Genomic DNA, 15,023 nt, shown 5'->3' with positions numbered 1-15,023 from the left:
CACATTTTGGGGTAAGAATGGCCCATAGTTCAGGGTAACAGTGCCCTATGCTTGGGTTAATGTTCCCACCCTTAGTGTGCAGTGCCACACATTCTTGAGTCACATTGTCCCACACTCTGCTGTCAAGACACCTCACACTTTGTGGGTCACATTTTGCCACATTTTGGGGTCACAATTCCCTGCATTTTGGGGTAAAACCACTTCACACTTGGGGATCACATTGCCCCACACTTGGGTGCCACAGTGTTTTACTCTTTGGAGTCACAACAATCCACATATAGGCATCACTTTGCCATGCATTTGTGGGTCATGGTACCCCACATTTTGAACATACCACATGATTTAGGGTCAAATTGCCCCCACAATTTGGGGTCATAGTGCCTCACTCTTTGAAGTCACATTGCATCACACTTTGGGGCCAAACATACCACACCTAGGGGTCACAGTGCTACACACTTTTAGGTCAAATTGCCCCACAATTTGCAGTCAAAACACCCCATGCTTGGGGTTGTGATGTGCCACACTTGGGGGCCATGGTGCTACAAAATTAGGGGTCACAGTGTCCTGAACTTTGGGGTCAGAATGCCCCATACTTTGGGCCTGCAGTGCCCCACATAAGGGTCCCAATGCCCCACATTTGTGGGTTATGTTGACCCACATTGAGAGATAAAATATCACTACCGATTGGGATGATGACATCCCAGTTTTCAAACTTAGCAAATAAATCCCAAATTCACACCCCAAAAAAGCCTTTATAAGCGTTTATTGACAATTGCATCAAAACCAGCCCTTGGCAATATAATTTTTATATGGGAAAAAACATGGGGATTTGGATCTTTTTTATCTGAATTTGATATGTTTCTAGGTTCCAGGGCGTGGATGGGACATCAGGGCATTAGGATCCATACAGATTTAATCCATTTGAGAAAAATCCAGGAAATTGTCATGGATTTGAGGCAAAATCCATAATTTTCCCAAATTTGGGTAAGTTTGAGGTGGATCCACCTATGGGATGGGATAGATAGGAGCATCAACTTCCTGGCGGGTCTGATGGGAGATGTGGCTGGAAGAGAAAGAAATACATAATTTTGCGCAGAAATGGTTTAGTTTTGGCAAAAATGGGGAAGTATTATGCAAAACGGATTATTAATGTGCAAATAATAGGTCTTTTTATGCAAAAGTGGGTCAGCATTATGTGTAATGGTCTGATTTCAGGGAAAGTGGCTAATTTTGAGGGGAAAATGGTATTTACTATGCAAAATGGCTTGTTGGGAAAAATATCTCATTACTGGGCAAAAAAAGGGCTCTTTATAATGCAAGATGGCTCATTTTTTGGCAAAGGAGTTGCTTACCCGGATTGTTCCCACAGGATCCTGCCTCAGTCGCTGCGGATGAAACCAAAGAAACTGGAAAAGTCCTTCCAGGATCTGCCCAGTCCCTCCCCCAATGGCATTATTGCCAAATATCTGAGTGGGAAAACATAATTTTCTTGGAGTTTGGGGTATATAAATTACTGAGGAATTACTCACCATCCAGCAAAATCCCGGGATTTCCACATGTCCACCACTTCTCCAACACTCTGGGCATCACGTCCATCTGGCAGCTTCAGGTCATCTCTGGGGTTTCCGTTGAAATTTCCACAGGGGGCACAGAGACGGGAGGCCAGGCCTGAGGTCACGGTGATGGTCGCCTCCCCATCCCGGCTGATGGTGATGGACATCCCAGAGCGGTGGGTGATGGTGACATTCTCAGGGGACGATGCCACAAAGACGGAGTCAGAGACAGTGGTGGGGGGCCGGGTGAAGAGGCCATTGACCTGGGAAAATTACAGGGAATGATGAAAAACATGATAGAAAATCAGTTTGTTCTTGGGCAAAAGGCTCTAACTTGGCTAGAGCTAAAATCACTCTTTTTTTTTTTGCAAAAATGGCTCATTATTGTGCAAAATCACTCTACATCAGACAAAGTAGCTCACTACCAGGCAAAATCTAGGGAGATTTTTGCCTCAATCTCTATAGATTGACCCAAACCACCCAAAACTCCCTCACCTGTTCCACTCACCCACACCTCCATGTTGCCGTTGACACTGACAACGCCCTCGCGCACAAAGACGATGGCAGCCGTGGCTGCGGGGACATTCGTGTCACGACAGTCGCTGACCTCCAGCACCACCTTGAACCAGTCTGGTGCCTTCTCATCGCAGAGGGCTGACACCTTGTAGGTGCCACTGGCCAACAGGGGCCCGGTGACACCATCAAAGGTGGTCATGGTGGCTCCAGGCTTGACCCGGCAGAGGCCGTCTCTCCTGGCACACACCTGTGCCCCATCACGGGTGATGCACACCTGGTCCTGGGGACACTGTGTGTCCCGGCACACCAGTCCCCGTGATGGATGACAATGACATTCCTTGGAGCAGTTGTTGAAGGTGACAATCTCACCTGCCTGGAACAGGAAATCTCACAGGTTAAGCACAATGTCCCAGATTTTTGGGGAATTTCCTGAATTCCAAAGGGGGAAATCCTAGAGAGTGAGAAATTCAGGTGGATTTGGGGAACTTTGGGCAGCTCAACCAGTTAATGATAACCTTTCCCCTGCTAATCACAAATTTTTTGTGTTATTTGTTCTTTTTTCTCATTAATTATTCCTTCATTTTTCCTGGCTACTCTATGCCAGTTGTTGGGGGTTTTTCCCAAACAGTCCTTTTTGCTGTTATTTGTCCTTTTTTTCACCCCAAACCTCCTGGAACTTTCTAGATGGGGCAGCTCAACCCCCAACCTGATTCCCAGAAAACCAACCCCACCAGTCCCCAGCCTCAGGTGTCACCTGTCCTTGTCACCTGACCTTGAGGTAGCGTCCCCTGTGGAGGCAGCCACAGCGCTCTGGTGACACGCAGGTGTCCCCATCAAAGACGAACCCTTCATCACACTGACACCCCTCAAAGCACCCCCAGCTGCAACGGGCAGGGCCGACAAGGGCAGCACAAGTGAGATCACAGGTGCGGGTGCAGAGCTCATAGTGGCTGTTTGGGGGGCAGGACAAGGCTGGGGAAAAAGGAAAAAACACCATTGTTGGGACAATTCCAAATTGTGCAGGGTTTTGGTCAAAATTTGAAGGTTTTCAGGAAAAAAATAGTTTGTTTTTTTTTAATTTGACAGAGTCTTTTTCAAAATGGAAATGCAGCATTTCCTAGTTTTGGCATTTCCATCAAAACTGGGATTTTTTTCATATCAAAACTGGTTTGGTTTTTTTTTTTTGTTTTGTTTTGCTTTGTTTGTTCTTTTTTTTTTTTTTTAAATTTGAGGGCATCTTTCCAAAATGGTGTTATTTCTCCATATTGGAGTGTTTTCAGTAAAATGTTCTTAATTTTACCAAAATGGCCAGCTACTTCAAAAATTTGGGATTTCAGCTTTTTTCCTGAATTGGAAAGGTTTTAGCAAAACTGGAAGGTTTTCTGCAAAATATTTTTTTCCAAACAGAAGGGTTTTTTTTCAAAATTAGAGGAAAGAAGTTCAAAACTGGAGGCAATTTTTCAAAATTAGTTAACTTAAAAATGGTGAATATTTTTTTCAGATTTTGTTGTCTTTCTCATAATTGAAACGTTTTAATCAAATTTGAGAGAGAATTTCCAAATTTTAAAGGAATTTTTGCATAAAGGGAGGTATTTTTTTTCAAAACAGAAGGGAATATTTCTAAAATCTCAGAGAATACTTCCAAAAATAGAAGGGATTTTTGAAATTTGATTTTTTTTTTCACTTTTAAAGTTTTTTTAATATTGGAGCATATTTTCTAAAACGTAAAAGAATTTTTGAAAAATGTGAAGATCTCTTTGAAACACAGGGGAACTTCTTCAAAATTTGAGGCAACATTTTCCAAAATGAGGAAAACTTTCCCCAGCTGAAGGAAGTTCTTTCCAAAACTATTTTTACAAAACTTGAGGAATTTTAGTGGGTTTTTTGTTGTTTTTTTGTTGTGGTTTTTTTGGTTTTTTTTGGTTTTTTTTTTCCCCCAGGAGAAAATGTAGCTTTTGAGGAAAAAAGGACCTGAAGTGGCAAGATTGTTCCTGACTTACGGCAGAACTCCTTTGTCCTCCACGCTCCGACTGTAGCACCAGCGGCTTGGCAAGCAGCGGCGTACGCTTGCAGCGCGTGGCACAAGGCAGCGCGATCCCCACTGGCGGCACAGACATCATGTACGCAGTGGGTGAAATATTCCACGGGGCTAACACGTGGGTGGCACCCCCGGAATGGCCCTTCCGCATCACGGATGATCCCACAGGATCCGTTCCTGCCATATGTCGCCTCTTTGGCAACATCACACCTGCTGCACACACCGTCATCACAGCCATCACTGCATGCTCTGTCCTTCTCTGGAACCTTCCAGGAGGTGACAAATTCCTGGGTGGTTTTCGCCAGTGCCCCGTTGGGCAGCCGGAAGTCATCACTGGGGTCCCCATCATAGTCGCCACCCAAGCCGCAGAGCCGGCCGCGGTAGACATCTGGGACAGTGATGAGGAGGAAGGTGGCTGTGTTATAGAGGATGCGGATTCCTGCGGCAGTGTGAAGGATGATGTTATTCCCCTCTTGGCCAATGCGGAGGTTCTTGTCCTCTGTCACCAGCGGGAGGGTGTAGCGCTCCAAGTCCACCTGGAATAGGGATACGATGATGTGTGATATTTTAGAATAGTCACTAGACCTTATTCCACTGAGACAATGGAAGGAAACACCCACCCTCTTTTTAATCATGGTGTCACCATGGGAATCACTGGATCCTCTCCACAACTGACATTGTACCCATGGATGGACACCTCCACCCTCTTCATCACCACCACATCACTATGGGGGTCTCCAGACTTACCGTCACCTCCCACCTCTGTCCCCGCTCCATGGTGACGGTGTACCCATGTATGGATATCACGACCCTCTTCATCAGCACTGGGTCACTGTGGCTGCCTGCCTCATGCTCCACCAACACTGTGAAGTTGACCAACCGTTGTGCCGGCTCGCACACCCGCGCCAGGATGTAGGTGCAGGATCCCGGGATATTGAAGGTACGTCCATCAAAGGTGACATAGTGGGGATCTCCTGACACAACCAACCGGCCATAACCAGTGGGGTGACATCCCAGCACGCCATCTTCCACCCGGCACTCCTCGTGAGCACCACAGAATGCCTCCTGGCAGGTCACTGTGCCGTTGGTGCCACAGCGGCAGCGTTCCCGGCATGAGGGGTAGAACTCTGTATCCTTTTGGTAGTAATGACCAAGGTACTCACAGCCACACTCAGAATGGGGAACACAGTCGGAGCCACTGAGGACATAACCGTTGTCGCAGAAACAGCCCTCGGAGCAGGGAGATGCGGGACAGGAGGTGGGGACAGAAGGAGTTTGGCAGGTGGGCTGGCAAGGGCTCCCACAGAGCTCATAGTGGGAGTGAGGGGGGCAGGAAAGAGCTGAGGGAAAAAAAAAAACAAAATAGGGAGTGAAGGGAGTATCCGAAGAGGAGGGGAGACCCTCAATGAGGAAGGAAGGAAGAAAGGAGGCAGGAAGTGAGGGAACAAAGAGGGAACGAGGGTCCCATTTACCCCCCTCCCACCCACACTCACCGCAGAACTCTGCCGTCCTCCACGTCTCCACAACTACCCCGTGACTCTGGCACGCAGTGACATAAGCAGAGACACCCTGACACACAGTGTCACGGTGTCCCTTGTAGTGACAGGCATCAAAAGCACAGTCCTGCAGGAACGGCTCTGGGTTGATGACACGGTGACACTCCCGGAAGGGCCCCCCTGCTCGGGCAATCACCCCACAGTACCTGTCCCCACGGTATGGCTGCACCTTCACCGCATCACACACCGGGCACTCTGCGCCACAACCAGCTGAGCACCCGGGGACATCCCCCACTTTCCAGCTGTCACCCAGCTGCGTCTCATGGGAGGCACGGTGGCCAGCAGGGGTGACAAAGTCGTCATCGGGGTCACCATTGGCATTGCCGCAGAGACCACAGACGGCACCAGAGTAGGTGGTGGGGAGGATGACACGGGCGTAGCTGTACCAGTCAAAGGTGACAGTGACACCGAAGTCAGTGGTGACAAAGCCATGGACGCCACGGTAGAACACAGAAAAGTGGGGGTGGGTGAAGGGAAGGGACACAAAGGCACCATCCACCTGCAGGAAAGGGAGTGAGAAAAAGTGGAGACAGAAGAAAACAGGTTTGAAATCACAGTTTGATCGTTTTATTTTATTTTGGTTTTGTATTTTTATTTATATTATAATTTTATTTTAATTTATATTATATTTTTAATTATATTTTCTCTTTTTACATTATTTCTTCTTATTGACTTCTTACTGGCTTTCATTTTTTATCTTTATGCTTTTTATTCTTATTTACTTTTTTGGGTATTTTTATTTGAATTATTTTTATATTTTAATTTGGTTTTAATGTATTATATATTTAATGTAATTTAAGGTAAAAATTGGGGGGAAATAGGAATTTGGTAGAAAAAAGGAATTTGCAACAAAATGTTGGATTTAGAAGGGAAAGGAGGAGTTGTTGGGAAAAACGGGAAAGCATGGGACACAAAATGGAATTTTAGGAAAAACAGGTGATTTGGGGAAACTAGGAGGATTGAGAATATAGGATTTTTAAGGGAAATAGGTGATTTTGGGGGGAAAAGTAGTATTTGAGAGATAGAAAGGGGACTTGAGTAAAAAGAAGGGTATTTGATCAGAAAAAGAGGAGAATTTGCAGACAAAGAGGCATTTTAGGGGAGGAAATGAAACTTTTTGGTGAAAAGGGGATTTTGCAGGTAAAAAGAACAATTTTGAGGGCAAACTGGGGAATTTTTGGGGGAAAGAGGAAGTTGGGGAAAATTAAGAGCAATTTGGAGGAAAAGGAGGAAGTCAAAGGGTGAAAAGGGATACTTGGTGAAAAAAACATATTTGGGGAGATAAAGAGGATTTGAGGGATAAGAGGAGGATTTCGGTGAAAAAAATGGGGAATCTGGGAGAAAATGGAGAATGCCAAATGAGAATTTGGCATTAAAGAAGAGTAGTTTGGGGGGAAAAAGGAAGACTGGGGAGCAAGGGGGAAGGTAATTACAATGGAAAAAAAAGGGGAATATGTGGTAATTTGTGGATGAAAGGGATTCCTTGAAGGGTTGCCCACCTTGACCTTGCGTGGGTGTTCCTGGCTCATGCTGATGACACTCCCATAGACCTCCAGGTTGACGGTCTTAGTGAAGGACACAGCACGGCTGCCGCGGTGGTTGTTTTCCACGGTGACATTGAAGGGGACCAGAGTGGGCTTGGGGGTGCAGAGTGCAGCAAACTGGTAGATGCAGGAGCCTTGGAAGTCAAACCTCACCCCGTCAAAGGTGGTGTAGTGCGGGTCACCCGTCCCGATGCAGGTGTAGTGCTTGTTGGGCGTACACCTGGCGATGCCATTAAGCACGACACACTTCTCATGGGATCTACATCCCCCTGGCTTACAAGTCACTGTCCCTGAACCCTCACAACGGCACCGCTTCTTGCAGCTCCCGTCTTCCCAAAATTCCTCATGGAGCTTGTAGGAGTGATTGTTGTGGAAACAAGCAGAGATGGTAGTGCTGGGGTTGTTGGTTGCCTTGATGCCTACAAGGGATTTAAGAGTCTGTGAGATGTCATACAGGGATGGTCATCAGGAAAGCCCCAGTGGAATTCCATATGTTGTGGACACCTCAAGTCAAATCAGGAGGACTTAGAAGTATTTTAGGGAGAACCAACCAATGCAAGTCTTCCCTGTAATGGAGGTGTTGATTACATTGACACATAAACCAAACTAGAGTTCAAGATATACCCCACAGGGACAACCCTCAGGAAGAATCTTAGTACAGTTCCTTGGGTTTTGGGCAGCTGAAGTGAGATCAGGTAGATTTTGGAGTAATTTCTTCCCCATTGGTTTTGTTCATGCCTGTAAGGGTTGTGGAGTCAATGAGACACCAAGCAGGGATGGCCTTCAGGAAAATGCTGGTATAATTCCGTGTGTTATGGACACCTGGGGTCAGATTAGGTGGGTAGGTGGGTTTTGGGATGAAAGGACACATTGATTGTGCTGATGTCTACAACCATTACTCTAGGCTAATACCCACAGCTGAGTTCTCACATGCATGCTCTTCTCCCTTCCCCAACATCCTCACAGACCCCCACATGAACTCACCACACCCCTCCATGCCCTGTGCAGTCTCCTGGTCTCCACAATCTTCCTGGCATGAAGGATCTCTCCAGCTTTCTGCCCAGTCCTCACCACCTTCACCAGGAATACCATTGGGAATCATGGCTTCATCATCTGTATCCTCATTGAAGTTGCCACAGAGGCCACAGGTGCCCCCAAAGTAGCTGCTGGGCATAGCCACCATGATAACCTGGTCCTCATCATAGGTCACCTGCAGCCCAAAATCCGTCTGGAGGATGGTACGACCCTCATTTTGGAAAATTTGGACTTTTCCGTCTTCCAGGATGGCTGGAAGGTTGGTGGGTTTGTTGTTAACCTTGTGAGGCAGGAAAATGAGGAGGAGGGTTAAACCTAAACATGTGGTTCCCACCCCCACAAAAAGCACATGTGTACAGAGGGAGAAATTATATTATGAATAATCAATTTTCATTATCAATCAGAATTTTTGCCCTACTTCATAGAGATTCACACCAAGAAAAGCTCAAGTTCCAAATCTCTAAATAATTTTCTACATCTTCTGAGCTAATCTTATTTGTATGGAGACCAGGACTGGAAAAAAACACATTCCACATGGAAAATTGATTTGGAATGGAAAAAATTCCCCAAATTCCACAGGTCTGTGGTTCTGCTTATTTTCTAAAGTGAACATCAATATTTCAATGATTTATCCTCTCACACTTTTTTGGACATTTTTCCTTGTTTTTTGAAGGTCAAACTCACCCAGAAATTTTAATCCACTTGGAAGAAATTGTTTTATTGGAATGATGGGTCTGAAACTCACCTGGACGGGCTTGTCCTCACCGGCATGGATGGAGACATTGTAGGCGTAGATGTAGACATTGGCCAATGGCTTCTTGGTGTGATCCCGGCTCCGCTGCTCCTCCACGGTGAAGGGCTCCAGGGTGGGGTCAGCCCCACAGTACCTGGCCAGGGTGTACCTGCAGCCACCACGGGGGGACACGGAGGCCCCATCAAAGGTGTGGTACTGCAGGGATGGGGAGCCTGTGCAGGTGCCCAGGTAGTCGTGGCGGCAGATGGGCATGCCCTTGTCCAGGTGACAGCTCTCCTTAGCGTGGCACTGCACCTGCTGGCAGGGATCTGTGGGTTTATTAGTGACAGAGGATTAAATTCTATTAATTGATTGAATTATTGGTATGTCTAAGTATAGACTTGTTTTATATTTTGCATGTTTTTATACCTGATTTGTAGTGACATGTAAGTTTTTCTATATTATTTATAAATATCTCTATATTATGCCTATTTTTTTAGATATGAATTATTTATCCACATAACGTTTATGTATTTCCATCATACAGAATTATTAAAAAGATAATAAAAGTATCTGATTTTAAGTAATGTATAAATATAAATTTGTCACAGACATGTTATCTCATATATATATATTGTATTTGTCTCTAGACTTCAATATTTATTATTTATTGTATATTTCTATTTATAGATAGGGATTTTTATGTATTATTTATGTATTTCTCCATTGATTCTTATTTGTTTATTTAGTATACTACATATAGGTTTTTTACTGTTATTACTATATATTTGTGTATTAGAATTTTTTATAAATATTGCTATTATAATATTGTATATTATAATGTAATCCTATATATTATTATAATAAAATAAGATTATTAGGTAATGCTATTATTTTGATTTACTAGATATTTGTCATTTGCATGATTACATGTAATTAAATATAAGTATCTGTTATTGACATCTATATAATTCTATATATTTTATTTATATCAAAGTCCACCTCCACTCACCACTGTCGCAAGCTCCCTCTGCTCCATAGCGCTTCCCCTGTCCCATCCCGACGTTCCACACCCCAAATGCTGCTCTCTCATGCTCCACACGATGGATTCCAAATCCGCTTCCCAAATTTATCCCAACCCAGGAATATTCTGTCCCAGCGATCTGCTCCCATGCCACACTCCCTAATGGCCTCTTGTTCAGCAGTATTCCAGAAGTTTCCGCTGTCTTGGCCACTAGGAGGATGCGGTTGTCATATCCCTCCAGTGCAACGATGCTGTAGGAGTTGCAGTAACTGGTTATGTCTGAGATGCTGACAAAAAAGGGCTCAAAGGTTACTGCACCGCTGTTCTCGCCACTGCCCAACAGAAAAACCTGGACACCAGCTTCGGAAGTGAGGAACAAGCCCTGCGGGGATTGGGTGCCATAGAGCAGTGAGTGGTTGGGATTTATCTCTCGCGTGGTCTTGGTGACTTCACCATGACCTGTGACACGCGTTGGTTGGGCAGCAGTGATGTAGATGAGGTTGGATTGTCCCTGGAATGGCACTGGTGGCACAAGGAAGGATTTTCCCCACTGGGCAATAGGGTGGAGCTGTTCCACCACATGATCGCAGCGGCTCAACCTGCCCACACAGGTGTGACCGCTGAAGACAGCCACCGGTCTCTCTGCCACCACCCGTGTTCCAGAAAGATCAGCTGCGCTCTGGATCTGTGCTGCTTGGAACGGCTCCAGTGGGATGGTAAGGGTGGAGCCGCGTCGATGCAGCTGTCCACGGAAGGTGATATCAGCATTGAGCTGAATGTTGACTGTAGTGGGTTGATCCCAAGCAGCCACCACAAACTGGGCATTGCGGGTGGGGCCAGGATTGGGGGTGACCACATGGTATTCCGTCCCCCACCTGTGGACTGGAATAATGACGGCGGAATCAGCTGCTGTGGGTTTGTCGTTCACCATCACTGCAGTGACAGCAGCAGTGGTCTTCACCACCACAGCGTTTTCAAAAATTTGGCTTCCCACCATCTCGGCTTGTGGTGGGATCTTCACCAGGACTGGTTGGTTGGCAGCTGCCTGCACCGTCATCCGCAATCCAGGTCTCTTCATGGAGATGGTGGCAGTGGTGGATGGGGAGGGGCCAGTGAGGAGGAGGAGGCGGAAGTCGCTGCGAAGGGTGCGCTGGTTACCATTCTGCAGAAAGGCCACCAGGAACTCGTCACCCAGGTGAGGTGGTGACATCTCAGAGGTGATGCTAGGGGCATGGAGGAGAGCTGGGGGGAGGAAGAAGAGGGGTGGGTAATCTGATAAATTATTGATTTGGTGGATTTTTAAATTGACGGATTACAGATTTGATGGAGAGAGATTTGATTGGTTAGATGGATAATTACTTTGATGGACAGTTGATTTAACGGATCACTGATTGCTGGATTATTGGTTTGGTGTACTACAGATTTGATAACTTGATCAATTTGGTAAATTATTGATTAATGGATTATTAATTTAATGGGTTAATGATTAGATAAATTATTGGTTTGATCAACTTTCAATCTGATAGACTTTTGATTTCATTTGCTGGATCATTGATTTGGTGAAATATTGATTTGATGAAACATTGATTTAATGGATTTTTGAGCCAATTGACTTAGTCAATTGAATTAGTCAATGGATTAATAAACTGGTGGACTTTTTATTGGGCAGACTGTTGATTTGATGAAGTGCTAATTTCATGGGTCATTTGTTTTAATTTGACAGTTTATTGAGTTTATGGACTATGGATTTGATAGGATATTGTTTTGGAGAAAAAATTTAAATTAACCTTCATCTGGCGGATTATAGGACTTGACTGATATTATGAACTATTAATTTGTTAGATCACTGTTTTAATGGAGTGGTAATTTGATCATTGATTTGATTAATTTTTCATACACTCATTCCCCAGTTAGGAGAGTAATCTCCAGTTGGGAGAGTAAACTCTGAAAAAAAATTTAACGAATTAGGTTAATCTGTTGGATCATCATTAACAAGAACAAACTGTTTGAACAATCATGATTTGAGATGAAATCCCAGTTAATTCCCTGGGAAAAAGATGGAGATTTTAGGCTGGGGAATCCTTCTTCTGGGCTGCATAACCCTTATTTTGAGGAAATTAATTATTTCAGGAGAATTTTATAGCTTTTGGGGCATCTCCCCAACCTGTTTCAACTTACCCCAGAACATAACATTCCAGAACCATCTCAGCACATCTGCTTTTCCCAGGCTGTGATCCATGTTGCTCTGGGTGCAAAAGGTGAAAAAAAACAATAAAATTCTCATATTTTTTGAAATTTCACTAGAATTTTCCCAAAACTCACCATTTCTTGATATAAAACTCACACAAATCCCAAAAATCTGTGTGTTTCAGACTTGCACACACCACACAATCCCAAAAAAAGTGTTTTACTTGATTTGTCCCCAAAATCTGTTCTTCTCATTCAAGCTATCCTCAAATTCACTACTTAAATTGCATTTACTAAAAAATGTGAATTTTATTCCACCTGGTAAAAAATTGACTTTTGGGGGGGCATTTCCATGTCTTTTCCCACCATCCCAGGTACCTTTGAATATCTTTTCCCCTTTCCTCTTTTTTTTCTTTCCCCTTTACCTCCCTTTTCCTTTTTCGTATTCCTATTTTTTTGTAATTTTATTTTTCCCCATTCTTTCTTTTGCTTCATTTTTCCATTTTCTCCTCTTTCCCCCAAATCCCATTTTTCCACCCAAATCCCCTTTTGGGTCTTCTATTTCTTTATCTTTTTTCCCTTTGCTCTCCCCTTTCCCCTTTGTTACTCCTTTTTTCCACTTTTTAAATTTCCTTACCCTTTTATCCTTTCCTCTCCCTTTTCCCGTTTTCCCCTCCACTTCCTTAATTTTCCTTTTCTTCTCCCTTCCTTCTTTCCTTTTCCTATCCCTTTTTCTATTGCCTCACTCTTTTCCCTTTTTTCCTGCTTATTCTCCCTTTCCCATATTTTTCCCTACTTTCCTATCTTCTTTCCCTGGTTTTCCTTCCCTTCCCTTTTTCCCTTTTTCTATCTTTTTTCCCTTTTCCCCCTTATCCCACTCTTCCCCACCTTTTTTTTCTTTTCCTCTCTTCTTTCCCCAATTTCCCTTTCCCCCCTCTTTTTCCTTTCCTACTCCTTTTTCCTTTTACTTCTCTCTTCCTTTCCTTCCTTTTCCCTCTCTTTTGTTCCCTTCCAAATCCTTATCCTGCCCTTTTCTTCCTTAAATTCCTTCATAAATCTTCCAATCAAACTGCTCCCAGGACCAGTCCCAGGGCTGGGGTTGTAAGGTAAGTGAGGGTGGAGGTGGGGAAAGGGGGGAACTTGAGGAGTCTTCAGATGGATTTTCCCACTTCAGGGAAAATCCTTCCTGCCAAAAAAATAAACATAGTTATTAGATCTACATTTGCCCTTACCTGCCTTCGGCCCTGTTTGATCCCCAGCTTAGCTCCGTATCCCCAAAGTGCTCCGTTTTATCCCCAAATCTGTGAAGAAAACACAATCCCAGGACAGTAGATCTGGCTCCTCCCTCAATTATTTTTTAATTTTGGCAGAAAAAGGGGAAGGAAAATGACTAATCCAGGCACTCTCAGGGGACCACCCCACCCAATGACGTGAGATAATTTTTGGCCAGAAAAGGTGAAAACAGAGAGAAAAACAGGGGGTTTTTGTTAAAACTGATGTCAAAATTTGGCATTACCAGATATCAAGGGGTTTTTTTTCCCCACAGTGGTTTAAATTATTCCACAATGACAAGGAGGTGATGGAGCAAAAATAGTGTATTTTTTTGAGAAATAGAGGGTGTGATTTGGGTAAAAAAAGAGGAGGAAAGGGAAAAAAAGGAAGGGGAGGAAGGGATGGAATAAAAAAAATTTAAAAAAGCATTTTGTGGGTTGAGGAATTGATGGGATCACTAGGCCCAGGCCCATGGCATGAGCTGCACCAAGGGGAAGTGCCAGGTCCTGCCAGGTCCAGAACCTCTGCAGTTCCAGGCTGGGGCACAATGGTTGGGAAGCTGCTTGTTACGAAAGGCCCTGGGGGTGCTCATGACAGCAGCAAAACCTGAGCCAGGTGCCCAGGTGACCAAGAAGGGCAATGACCTCTGGGTTGTGCCAGTCCAGGTGTGGCAGCAGGAGCAGGATAGTGACTGTCCCCTCTGCTGGGCACTGCTGAGGCCACACCTCAAATCTTTGGGACAGTTTTGGGTCCTTCATGGCAAAAAGGACATTGAGGGGCTGGAGGATGTCCAGAGAAGGGAACAGAGCTGGGGAAGGGTCTGGAGAATCAGGAGCAGCTGAGGGAGCTTAGTGGGGCTCAGCCTGGGGAAAAGGTATCTTGGGGTGACTTTATCACTTTCTACAGTTACCTGGAAGAGAGGTTGTTGCCAGGTGGGAGTGAATCTTTTCTGCCCGGCAACAAGCAACAGGACAAAAAGAAATGGTCTCAACCTGTGCCAGGGGAGGTGCAGGCTGGACATCTGGAGGAATTCCTTCACAGAAAGGATGATTGGGCATTGGAACAGTCTGCTCAGGGAGGTGGTGTAATCACATCCCTGGAGTGTTGAAGAAACATGTGGACATGGCACTCAGTACCATGGTCTGCTTGGCATGGGGTGCTCAGTCAAAGGTTGGATTTGAGGATCTTGGAGCTCTCTTCCAGCCTTAATGATCCCGTGGTTCTGTGAGTAGGAGTCAAGGGTGGGGAGGGATGAAGTTGTGTCTGGTAGGTTTTGTGTGTCTTGTGATGTCCAAGGGTGTTGTAGGGGCAGCATTTTGGGGGTGTGTGCCAAGCTGTTTGTTGTGGGTTGTGTCTCCTGTGTACATGGCTGTCATGTGACTTCATATTGTGCAAGACCCCAGAAATTACCACCCAAAAAAGCAAAACTGGATTAATTCTGTCACATTTCACCCCAAAACCCCTCAGATCCCCTGCAATTGTGGGAACAGTGAGGGTGATGGTGATGTAAGTGGTGATATCACCATGGGTGCCATGACAATGACAAGGGCATGGACACTGCAATG

General features: G+C 44.9%; 1 protein-coding gene across 3 annotated transcripts; it reads right to left on the bottom strand.

The window, feature by feature from the left end:
- Positions 1-744: 744 nt before the first annotated feature.
- LOC120503670 (IgGFc-binding protein-like) lies at positions 745-13,550 on the bottom strand. Of its 3 annotated transcripts, none has more exons than XM_039712387.1 (14): positions 13,419-13,550; positions 12,178-12,244; positions 9,988-11,241; positions 8,988-9,304; positions 8,192-8,522; positions 7,163-7,626; positions 5,601-6,162; positions 4,855-5,447; positions 4,070-4,643; positions 2,842-3,041; positions 2,062-2,442; positions 1,530-1,816; positions 1,353-1,406; positions 745-1,063 (listed from the first exon to the last, which is right to left on the bottom strand). In XM_039712387.1, the coding sequence occupies exons 2-13, from the start codon at positions 12,236-12,238 to the stop codon at positions 1,379-1,381; spliced, it is 5,052 nt and encodes a 1,683-aa protein (XP_039568321.1). In that variant the 5' UTR covers positions 12,239-12,244; positions 13,419-13,550; the 3' UTR covers positions 745-1,063; positions 1,353-1,378. The 3 variants fall into 3 exon arrangements, with proteins under 3 accessions (XP_039568321.1, XP_039568323.1, XP_039568320.1); XM_039712389.1 differs by having other exon boundaries at positions 1,353-1,385; XM_039712386.1 differs by lacking the exon at positions 1,353-1,406.
- Positions 13,551-15,023: the final 1,473 nt, after the last annotated feature.

Source organism: Passer montanus, unplaced genomic scaffold (assembly GCF_014805655.1).
Source record: "Passer montanus isolate IOZ18808 unplaced genomic scaffold, ASM1480565v1 scaffold266, whole genome shotgun sequence".
Lineage (NCBI taxonomy): Eukaryota > Metazoa > Chordata > Aves > Passeriformes > Passeridae > Passer > Passer montanus.
Note: the sequence above shows the minus strand (reverse complement) of the source record. Positions and strands in the feature narration are given on the sequence as shown.